The 12,195-nt window shown below is 39.3% G+C and overlaps 1 protein-coding gene across 2 annotated transcripts in view; it reads left to right on the top strand.

Moving 5' to 3' along the window:
* enox2 (ecto-NOX disulfide-thiol exchanger 2) overlaps positions 1–12,195 on the top strand; it is a 40,198-nt gene that overhangs the window by 11,492 nt on the left and 16,511 nt on the right. For both annotated transcript variants that reach the window (XM_079556333.1, XM_079556334.1), the window contains exons 2-4: positions 4,269–4,412; positions 8,501–8,635; positions 11,630–11,770. In XM_079556333.1, coding sequence (XP_079412459.1) covers positions 4,269–4,412; positions 8,501–8,635; positions 11,630–11,770 — 420 coding nt within the window. The remainder of the gene's footprint in view (positions 1–4,268; positions 4,413–8,500; positions 8,636–11,629; positions 11,771–12,195) is intronic.

The raw sequence follows: 12,195 nt of genomic DNA on the forward strand, positions 1-12,195 counted from the left end.
TTTAAGTGTCTCGCTAGAATGACACTGTATGTGCTCAGACCTTAAACTGGCGTGACCTTTTGTTGTGTACAAACAATAGTTGTGGGAAAAACTGAGTTATCAAATGGTGTAATATTGTATACCTATAGATTTAGACTGAGGACAGCAAAACGTCACAGGATAATCCATGAAGACACACAAACCCACCCAAGTTTGGCGTTGTACTGAACTAAAATCTCATTGTAAAGTTGCAGGCATCCTCGATCTGAATACATTTGTTCAGATTAATTAGGGATTCTAGTCATAACCTCAAATAGCCTTTTTCTTGGCTTTACCGCCTCCCCCAAGGCTGAGTAAGCATGAACTATGAAATGGACAATTGCTTTTAGCCTAATCGTGTCTATAACAGGGTCATTTACTGTCTACAAAGACCATTTCCTCTGCAAATGCTCAATGAGATGGAAGTGGCCATCAATGGGGGTCACGTTACAGATGGCAGTCCCCCTGGGAGGTGGTGGAAAATGTGCAAACAGCTGGGAATGTACAAGTGGCTTTAGAGATGAAAGTTGATTATCTCAGGACTGCACTGGTCCGAAAGGAAATATCAGATCTCTCTTTCTGAACTTTCTGCATAAGCTGATGTTTGTTACAGCTGAAACATGTAAAATCCATCAACTTTGCTCTGCTCTCAAAATATTAATGGGGATTATAGAAGTTGGAAACTCATGTTAACGCCTGAGTCCCTGTTGAAAGCTGAATCACTGTCTTTGCGGTCCACTCCGGCTTGGGCACGCATCAATGGAAAGTACAGATTCATGCATCACTTGGAATATATGTTTCTAAGTGGGTGTTTCCTTTTGTGCGGCAGTGTCGTGGATCATTACGAGAACAAATTTATTGTGTCTGACAGAATAATTACATCTGGCACTCAAAAAACCCTCCTTCCAAACACTTTCCTCTTGTGCCCGCTGAAGCTGACATTTTCAGCCACAGGCTTCATTAGCATTCTCAAGTGTGACTAAATATTGTTATTTATTTGGCACTTCTGGCAATCCATTTTAAATGTTATCTACTAAACCATTTCCAAAAGGAGCTTCAGATTTTTTTTTTCCATAACTGCATATTTTAAAGTGTGTTTGAAAGAACTGTTTGTTCTTGAATTATTTGAAAAAGTGGTTTCACTGAGATATTAATATGATGAAATAAGATTGATTTTTTTAGGTTCAAATATTGTTTTATTTTCATTAGTGGTTATAACTAGGGACACATTTTATTTATTTTGGGTTATTGGTGTATCTCACCTGAAAGAGTCTTTGAACTTGAAGGGCTGGGTTCTACGGAAGCTTTTCCCCGATTCAAGCAAACTAAAACTGGAATGCAGTTTGGATATACTGGTTCTTTAAAAGATATCACTTTGGTGTGTGCCAGTGCAGGGATCAGCATATAACTTTACAAATGTATTAGAAATAAATGAAAAGGCTTTTTTGTTGCAAGGCCATTTAATGAAGTCATTGCCTATGCGTTTGGCTACTTTCCCCTAATTAACAGGGTTTTTGGTTGTTGTTGTTGTTGTTTATCTTCATACACCCTCATGAGAAATGTGAAATATAAACTGGCAAACATTGCCTCTAAAGAATGTGAGGAGATAACAGATTACTCTACAGCTTCAAAAAGGAGTTGATTGTTTTCAATCATGCCACGCTGAACACGTCGTTTCTGATGTTTAAATTGTAATCAACATGCATTTCTCAACTTTTCCTACAACCTCTACTATGTGCTCGTAGACAGTCACAAATATCCATCTTCTGGTTCAGCACTTACACGTCTGTGCAAAATCTGTCTCCTAAAATGGTCACCAAGACAACGTATCTCATCTGTACTTTAACTTGGGGGGGGGGGGTTTCAAAAACATCTGTTTGTAGTCTCAGTGGCATTCAGATATTTCCACAAGTTTGCTGAGGGAGAAACCTAACAAACAGTGCAAGAAATGGTACCTCTTATCTACAGCTTGCAATTGAGTATAGCCGCTGGGATGTTCTGAAGTGCACTGACAAGATGTAGGCGTGAATTACTGACACAAATCCTACCCCTCAAAATATCTTGTCGTAGACGGGAGAGGGCTTTGGCTAAAAGTTTTGTTTCAATAAAATGTTGTGTGCATTTTATTGATGTCAAGATTGACTGTTTTTACTTTGCAGATCTTCAAGATAAATGTAACTGTGTTTAAACATGGGCATGAGGCTAGTAACTTAAAACTCCGCTGTTCCACCCCTGCTATCAGAGGTCATTGAGCAGACCTGACCTTATCAGCTGCTGTTGTCTCATTACCACACATACACTCACACAGTATTCTGTGCAAAAAGGGCACAGACTTTCACAGTGAAGAGCAGATTAGAAAGCAATCCATGGAAATGAGTTTATGGAGATTTAAATAAATTAACCTTCAGTGATTTCCTGTGGTCTTGGGGGAACGACGGGGATCTGAGAAGAATTTTCTCTCCTCACAAATGCTAATTATATTTGTAGGATTGTCTACTTTTTAATCAACCTTTGTGTTTCCGTTAAAAAGTGAAGATGTTGAAGAAATATACTGACGAATGACTCATCTGGACAAGTGAATACTCATCTACTGCACCACTTTTAAATACTGTTTCAGTTAGTACTATGATTGTATTATGATCAATTAAAATGTGTTATTTACCCATTTCTGCAGTTGTTACGTTTAGAGCATATTTATGGATGTTTCAAACAGTGCCGTGTTATCTATTAAGTCTTGTCTTTAAAAAAAATTAGCATGGCTACAGCACCCCTAGTGTACTTCCATGTTTTACTATAAATACTCAGGAAGTAAATAGCTTGGCTATTAGCCTCATGAGAATGTCGGAGCTGTTTGTCATGCTTTAGAATCTCCTGCTAAGTCCCATCAGTCAAACACCTTGTTTATCTGTGTGTTGTGGTCACACAGGACATCAGTCATGCCTTTTTATAGGTCTCTTTGACCTCATGATGTGGATTTGTGCCTGAACCTTCTCAGAACAATATCTCATTTAGTGTTGATGACAAGTGTGTCAAAGCATTTATCCCTGAGGTCTTGTGACTGTATTATCAGTACCCCTGTGTGGCTTGGGGTCATGTTGGATCATGATCACAGAGCAGTCAGCTGACACTCACTGGGCTTTTTGTTAGGTCTCAGCATGCTGTATTTACACTGTATTTCTACTGCTGTCTGCCCTGCCATTTGTTCCGACAAATGCATACAGTGGTCTTCAATGACCTGCTTCTCTTCTCACTGCTCTGCTCCATTTTTAGTCCACAGTATCCTTTAGGAACTTGCAGTGTTTTACTGATTCTCTGCATTATACCATTGCTTTCATTATCTAATTACAGAGCCAAACGTGGAGCTGATTCGGGTTTAGATCAGCCAGTCTCTGTAAATGCAGACTTTTATGTTTATTTCTCATTTTAAGACGCATTACCATTGCATAAACATTTTTTGTTTTTTGTTTAGCTCTTGTGGGTGCAGAGATTAAATGATGGTGCTGCCTTCTGGTTTTTAAGAAGTGTAATATGGGTATAAAAGTATGCTCAAACATTTCCTGACATTCTCTTGGGATACAAGCAGAAGTACTATGTTGCTTTCAGGTTGTTATATTTTTGTGGTTATAGTGCTTCTATGTTATTAGACAGGTCTTTACTTGGAATGCTTCCACTATCTTATCCATATACAGACAGAAGTTTGGCTCAGTCTTTCCATTTCCTCGGGCCAGTCCACTCTCCACCCAGTCCCCTGTTTATCCTTCTCCCCTGAAGGACACCCTCAAACACCACCCTTTTGTGTCCAGATGTCCTAAACACAGCATCCATCAAACTGGCCACATGATCCTACTGCAGAGGCACTGACCTACTAACCACACCCGCAATGGCGCAAAGATACATGATATTGTATCTACAGAACAAGCGTATCAATCACAAAATACTCACATTTGTTTATTTCCAGTCTAATATTTTGTCAGGTATTGATTTTATAAAACCTTGTGTCAACTCCTTTTGTCATTGTGGTATGCCGTTTTTATTTGTTAAACATTTAGTGCCGTTTCCCCAAGGTGATTTACTCAGGAATCCATATGATGTGAAGGAATACAATATCAGAAACAAATTTTTAAGAAAATGTGAAAGTGTATTTTGGGTGATTTGAGTCGACAGACTGCAACTGCCTGATGGCAGACGCTTCCCTCCTGCCTTTTTTCTAATATAATATTGTTTTTTGTTGTTGTTGTTGTCTGTTGCAGGACTCAACACTCTGACCTTTGACCCATCGGCTAACAATGAGCCTCTGCAGTTTGGCTCGAATGGAGCACTGGTGAGCGAGTGTGCTCCTTTAGAGAACGGAGCAGAGAACAGCAAGAAGAGGAAGAGGTCCTCTCTGCCCACAGGTAACTTCAAGTTTTACGTTGCCAAACATCTGTAGCTGACGGAGGTTTCAGCAATGTTGTTGGGAGTGTTGATTTGTGTCTCCTTGCATTATTTAATGAATTATGTGCTCCCTCTTTTGGAATTACACACAAAAGCATTATGTTATTTTAATTATCTAGAAAGGCCAGTGAACCTGTGTTGTACTTTTTTCTAAATAAAGCTTGTTATCACTGAGATTAAAAATAAGAACAAGATACGACGGCGCCCTTATTGTCAGAGGTACGGTTTGTGGCGAAGCAACTTTTATTATTAATTATTATTATTAATCAATCAGAGAAATACGTTGACAAAGATGCCACATTTTCTTGGCAGAAAACATACATGTTGCTCTAGTTGCTCTCATATAAAGAAACCAGATGCAATTCATTTTCAATGGGCCACACCCCGCATTAGAGGCTTGTGGCAGTGAAGCTTGAGTTTTTAAAAACATTTTTTTTATCAGACTCTTCTTGTCATTGCAGCCCATTTCTTGCTGTTACTATGACAGCAAAGACAAAGAAACGATCAGTCTGTCCTCTATAATGTCTCATTCCCTCAGGATTTTTTGAATAAGGAAAGAATCCTTCTATAAATCCCCAGCTCCTCCCTGCAGTGATTGTGTTAATATGCTGCATTCCTTATAGAAATATTTCAGACATGCATATGCAATTAGCTTATCACACTTCATGGCACTCCTTGAAGACGTGGCTAACAACACATCTCCAGATTGACTTAACAATTCCAATTATGAGACACATAAAACAAAACTGTAGCAAAACAACAGATTGACGGAAAGGCCGCTCTTCACAGGCCGTGGTCCCTGTTCACACTTCAAAAAATAGGGAACGGATTTGAAGAAGCTCTGAGCCGGGTGTGCCTCCTCACGGGTGTTGAGTTGTCCTTCAGACTTCAATGCACTTGGAGGTGCTGTTTGCGTTTGGTTCTTATGAAACAGGAGAGTCCCACCGGGTGACGCCATGGACATGAGCAGTTAGGATTTATAAAAAAAAGAAAACGGATAAAAAACTTGTGGTAAGCCGGGTATTGTCCTCTCCATGGTCCTGTAAGTTTATGTTTGTTTCAATGCGCAAATATAAAGGCGTATTGTCTTCTGGAAAAAATCAAATTCCAAGGTATAATCATATCTCTACCACGCCTTAAAAACTCACATCTGTTGCTGAATCATGAAAAGGGTGTGTTCTTGTTTAGACAAGCTCATTAAAGTTTTAGTTTGCCCAGCGGTTGCTCCTGTCATCACATGTGGGGGCAGTTATATATTCCACAGCTGTTCCCTCCTAAATTACCTGGCTCTTACTAAACACTGCTGCACTGCACATGTTTTTCCTAAAGGCATACTTGCTGTTGTCATTCCATTTGTCTTCTTATTATCTGTGATTATTTTGATGAATCTTTGATGAATTATTTTCTGAATCTGGTGTTGAATATTAACTACTTTAAAGCAGTATTAAGTAACTTCTTTACCTTAATAAATCCTTTTTGTAGTCCCTCTGGGGGTAATACCAGTGTTATTGGGACGATTGGGGGGTATTTCGTTTCCCCCTGGTGTCTCTGGACAGAAAACCACAATTGCAACTTTCTTTGCTCCGACTTGGAGCCCCAATACACACTCATGGAATCACGAAGAAGAAGCTAACTGTGGGCTAGTGCCACTTAAACAGTATTTTCAGCCGGGTTTGAATAGCAAAAAATATCTCCATTGTGTAATTGGGTTGTGGCACAATGTACAATATTCGTCAGTGTAGTATTTACACTCAAGGACAATTAATGAGTAAAAAAAAACGCAACATGCTACGACACCTGCAGTGGCACTTATGGCCTCTTGGGGCATGAGTTCTGCTTTAAAGAGGTCCATATTCATAACGATGTCAAAAGTGGCCCAGGTAAAGCAATGAATAAATATTTTCATAAACAAGCAAGATTGTTGAGGCATTATGCTGCTTTGCTCACTAAACTGCCCTTGGATTATGTTAATTGAGTTTGAATAAATGATAAATGAATACTATTACTCCTGTTGAATTTTCAGCCTCATCAGTCCAATTAGATGAATTAATGCATTCATCACGATTATGTATTCATGTAGAAAAATAGCGAATGTTACTCACTGTGGCCTCACACCAGGGGCTTCCATAATGTCACCGGGCTATAAATGTCGGCCTACGTGGTTGTATGGAGGCTATTCAGTTCTTCTTTGGCCATTTTCATGAACTCATTGAGATTAGGGGCAGAGTGAAATACAGATTTGTTTAAAATGTAAATCATCACCTGTAATAATGATATGAGGTACTAACAAACTCAGAGATGTTCAGTGGCTGATTGTGCACAGTTGTGGTGCATTTCCTCCTGGCTGACACAAACGGGAGACAATGAAGAGCGGCCTGTAATTGGACAGATGTAGACAGAAGCATGTCACCAGTTATTTCTCCACACATGCTCATCATTAAAATAGTCTGCAGCCTCATTATTCTTCTGGATGAGCTGCAGATGGTCTGTCAGCCATACACCAGTTGGACATGTCAGTTAAGCAAATAGTGTGGTGTTTCTCAAACTGTGGTATGTCGTGCTGTATTTCAGTTTCTTTCTTTGGTGGTACTCAAGGGCCATCTGCTATATAAGACTTTGTTCATTTTTAATTCGGGACCAATTTTGATTTATTTTTGTAATTTAGTTGGTTTATTCTGTATGAATAATATACAAATAATATATCCAATAATATATCCTATATGGGCCAAATCTCTTCTGCCCGTCGCTGCTTCCTCCACAATATCAAAAGAGAGTTTTGCTTTGCTTTTACTTTTCGTTGAGACATTTATTGATATTATTTTTCCATACTTGTGCTTATAGTGGTGTGTATTGTTGTATCTTCTACTTTGAGAATATTTCATTCATAGTGCTCCATCTTGCATTGAAATCCATCATTGTCCACGGCGCAGATTATCATTTTTCAAACCATTGATTATTATAGTTAACCCATTTTGTAGTCTTGTGTGACTTCTGTGTAATAAAGAGACTAATCATCAGACGTTCATCACTTTTGATTGTAACTGACAGATGAGAGAAGCAGATGGAAGGGCACACATCCTCATAACATTGCTGGTTTGAATAATGGGCATAAAGCTAAAGCTGTTCATATTCCAGAGACAGGAGTTTCAGCAAAATCCTCCTGACCAGCAGGTGTTCATTTTTACATTTAGTTCATTTTTCATACGAAAACCATGAATAGTCTACAGTTGTTTTCACCTGTTTTCTTTGATGGAACATAGGATTTGCCAAAGACTTTAGTTGAATGTCCTTGATGAAAGCCTTTTACGTATGGCAATGAAAATTCCTCGTCATGACCTTGAAAATCTTGGAACATAATGTTCACTTATTATCTCTGTAAAAGAATGCAAGCCGTGAAGACTCCACTTGAAATCTACAATGTATTCTCTTCACTCATCATAGTTAATGTTGTGTAAAATGTCAAGCTGCTATTAACTAAAGTGAGTGACGTACTTTCAAAAGGCAGGCATGGACACTGGCTGCTTTATCGCCACAGTCCACAACAGACGGCTCAGATTAAGCGCTCCAGGGGGCGATGGCATTATCACACATCACCACCCGTTTATGGACAACTTGATATTTGGCTTTTTTTCTCGAAGACGAGAAGAGTCTCAGACTGTGATCTGTGTTCATTGAGCAGGGCCTCTTAATAGCAGTGTTGTCTTTGGCATCAGGAAGAGAAAAGGGCAGTGGCTCAGACAGCAGCTCGAGAGGAGGAGGTGGGGATGGAGGGGGGATTAAAGAAGTTTAGATCAGTATGTGAAGTCACCCTAAACCAGCTGGTGGGTGTATTGTGACTTAAAATATTTAGATTAGTCTTTTAAATGTTTACTGTCTTGTAGCACCACCAAGAGGATGCTGCAGAAGGCTCTGTTCTTAGTCAGGATTATGTTTTTTGGAAACTATCTAAGCATAGCTCTGAGACAGAACGTGTACAATACAAAGAAGTTATCCATAGGTCTATTTTGTCTGACGTCTTTAATTCCGTTTATGTTTTCTTTACCCTCAGCTGAGGTGATCCACAGCATAAGCATGGACTCCAGTACGATGCCGGTGCCCATGGCTGATGCCAATGCCTGGGCCACAGCCATGAACAACCTGGGGATGCCTCCACTGGGCCTGGGCACACAGACACTAATGACAGGTACTGCCCTTGTGCACATCACAACGCACCAGTGAGTTTGAACAAAGTTTAGCCTTGCATATAGAACCCAAATCGGGTTTTAAAGTGTGACATTAAATTTATAGTAATCCCTAGTTGTTATATTGTAAGTAATCCCTAGTTGGTATATTGCTTTGCTATTGCTATATAATACTGTCCCATATGGGACGTCCTCTCCCCCTCTGCACTAACGCTGCCCTCTATTTCACTCTCCTCAGTAAAATGCCTTTCCCTGAAGCTGTTCATAAATCACTTCCCCCTTTTTAGTGAAAAGTCTGTTTCATATTTGAAATGTGCCATGTGTCTGTGTGTTTGTTTTAGACTATATATAGACTAGGTACTAGCAGTTTTTCATATGCAGAAAAAGCATTATATTGAAAGCAACAGTCAAATAATTGTCTGCTACGTTTGAAACAAAAGCGTAGCTAAACAGGGAGGGGCCACTTGGAAATGGGTGCCAAAAAACACTATCACCAGATGTGTGGGGTGACATGCACTAATAAACTTGAAGACCAATATAAAGTGTATTGTAAATCAAGTCTTGGGAAAATTTTGACAACTAGAATAGAAAGGTTTTTGCTATGGCTGATAACTTTCATGTGTATGTATTAAATGCGGTCAGCCCTGCGTATGTGTCCAGTACCACTGTTCTACTGGTTAGCGTCAGTCAGTCAGTGAAAAACATGTATTGTAACTTAAGTATGCGAGGTCATTGGGTCTTTGTAATGTATCCTTCAGTCCATTGTACTGTTGTCCATAGAAAGTGTGAACATATAAACATACTGTACATAGTGTACATAGTTAGCCGTTTGTATTGAGTAACTTCCTTTGTTATGGGAAAGAGAAAAAAAACTACAAAAACTACAAAAAGCATACATTTGATGCTTAACTATTCAAATGCAGAAAGTACAATATGTTCTTGTCCGCTCAGTTGTCATAGGAGCACCACAGGTGTAGCTAATAACTTGAACAATGTTTCCCTATGTGGCTCGGCTCATAGCAACACAGCCTTAAAACTGGCGCACACAAATAGGACAAGGCAGTAATGTTTTATGTGCACCTGTGTGAGACGGCACTACCCTGAGACCAGCTACATTTAACAAGGACCCAGAGCCTCGGGCTTCACTCAGAACAGATACATGTGCTGCTGGAGAAAAGACTTTGATCAATGTGCTTGCGTATAGAGTTACCTGGGGTAATGAGACTGCTATCGGGCATTTTGATATCAGGAGATGAAGATGGGGGAAAACTCTCTTGCCTTCCTTTTTGTTAATGATGACAAATTTGTCTTATTATTGGGAAGTGTGCGAAAGCCCTTTCTGCAGGGTGAATGAAATTGACTTCCATTTGGCTGGCAAAAAGGGAAAACTACTATGGTCCTAATAAAAAAACAGGTCTTGTAGACCTTTGGACAAAATGCACAGAATTCCCTGATTCTGACTGACCCTATAATAATTTGACATGATTTGACATGATTTTTTCTATTGTTTATTCATTGTGATCATTACTTAAATGTCTCTCCCAAACTGCAGTCTTTCTGCAAGGTTCTGCAAACCTTCACAGTGTCATTAAGCAAAGGCGTGGTACAGTTAATCTGCTTATGCTAAATCTATGAACATACTGTATAAAGTACACTATTATTCATGGCAATTTTTTTTGTTTAATTAAGCGTAAGTTGGTCTTTTAGGTTTTGTAGTTTAATGTGGTGATAAACGTAGGTTTATTATAGAATAGGAGGGAGAATAATTTCTGTAGACAGAGCATCAGAAAGCCAACACAGTGTATGGTAAACAGTATTGATTAGCAGCGATGCTGGACACTATTTATAGAACATGTGGAGTGTCGGGTGGGGTTCTCCATATCTCATGGAGAAATGCAATACGTTTTGTATTGTGTCTTGTACCGTCATAGCCAACATCATATAATGTTTTTAAAGCCAAGTCTGTGTGAATTTAAAAGGATCTGTTAAAGTTGGCCTGTAGATGTATCTGATAAAGTGTGCAGCATGAACCCAAACCACAAACTCAAATTTAATAGTAATGTGAAAGATACTGCATTGAACCTTATAATCATCATGACCAAGCACAAATGTTTGGTCTTTTTGACTGCCCAACATCTGGCTCTACCACCTCAGAGTGTTTCCTCTTCATCGGGATTCTCCCACACCATAACCTGAACCAGATGGAAACCTTTAGAGCTTCTCATTCAGGCCTCACAGACGGTTTGTATTAACCAAAATACTGGAATTCCTCAGACTTCTTACTCCATTTAATGTTCTCTTGGATTTCATTTCATTGTAGCCCTGTTCATTGATTTAGACTCTGTTAACACTGTAGGCTAAATTATTTATAAAGTATATCCAAACTTTGAATTCTTTGCACCCTCAGCTGATATTATCCCTAACCCTCAATTTGAATGGGAAAATAAACTCAACTATCACGCCACATAGATGAGATCCTCAGGAAATGTTGCAAGGCCTCTATAGATTGTTGCATTTTTTTTTTTGCTGACTGGCTGGCGGTGCACAGGAACAAAAGCCAGAAGTTTTTGATAATGTTCAGGTGGCAGAGAGGCACACTCACTGAAAACTGGGATATAACTGCTGAACTAGTAAAAGAATTGCGTGCATTTCAAAACACGTTTGCAGATGTTTACATTTCAAAGTCACCAGGTTTAACACATGATATAACACCCCATGAAAGCTGGATAGTTTTTTCTCTTAAATGATTGCAGCCTTTACTATTTTCCAGTTATGCCCCTTCAATTTATGTATCAGATTCTGAGGCAATAATCTTGACACCCCATTAGAAAAACACTATTCCTGCAGATTTATATGATGCATTATACAGATTTGTATTCACTTTTACCAGCACTCGTCAAAGTGTAACATGTTAAGATAAAGTGTATGCTAAGAATTCCTTGCTGGATTAAGATTAGATTAATTGTGTCCCTTTTCTTCTTTTTGATGTGTTGTAGATTATGACCCAAATCTCGGAATGATGGCTGACTATACCTCCATGAATCCACTGATGCCTGGTTTGGGCCTGGTCCCTGATATACCTGTCATCAAGGAGATCATCCACTGCAAGAGCTGCACTCTGTTCCCTCCCAACCCCAGTAAGTCTTGAATCTCTCGTAATATATTTTCATGCAGATGTTAAAAAAAATCTGGGCCGCTGGTTTAGATCTCTACATACAATAGTTATAGTTTAGTCTGTGCTCGTGTGTTTTAAAATGACTCTTAGATATTTTTCAAATTTGTTTCAACCCAAATGGTGAAGAATTTGGCATTGGACAAAATGTCAGCGTTTCTCATTTCCGAAAAATGGGCTATGTTCGATGGAATAGTGGTCTCACAGGAGCAGTCCTCAAACCATAATAAGTGTGTGCAGTGGAGGTGATGGAGGTGATGGGTGTGACGGCAATAGAGCAGTTACAGCAGCAGACCAGTGAGAGTGGTCACATAGAGGTTAATGACACTGGCCACTCTGGGAAACTGCCTGTACTTATGCCTTCAGCTGCATCGATGTTTACTCATACCA

Source organism: Gobius niger (genome assembly GCF_951799975.1).
Source record: "Gobius niger genome assembly, chromosome: 5".
In the NCBI taxonomy this organism is placed as follows: Eukaryota; Metazoa; Chordata; class Actinopteri; order Gobiiformes; family Gobiidae; genus Gobius; species Gobius niger.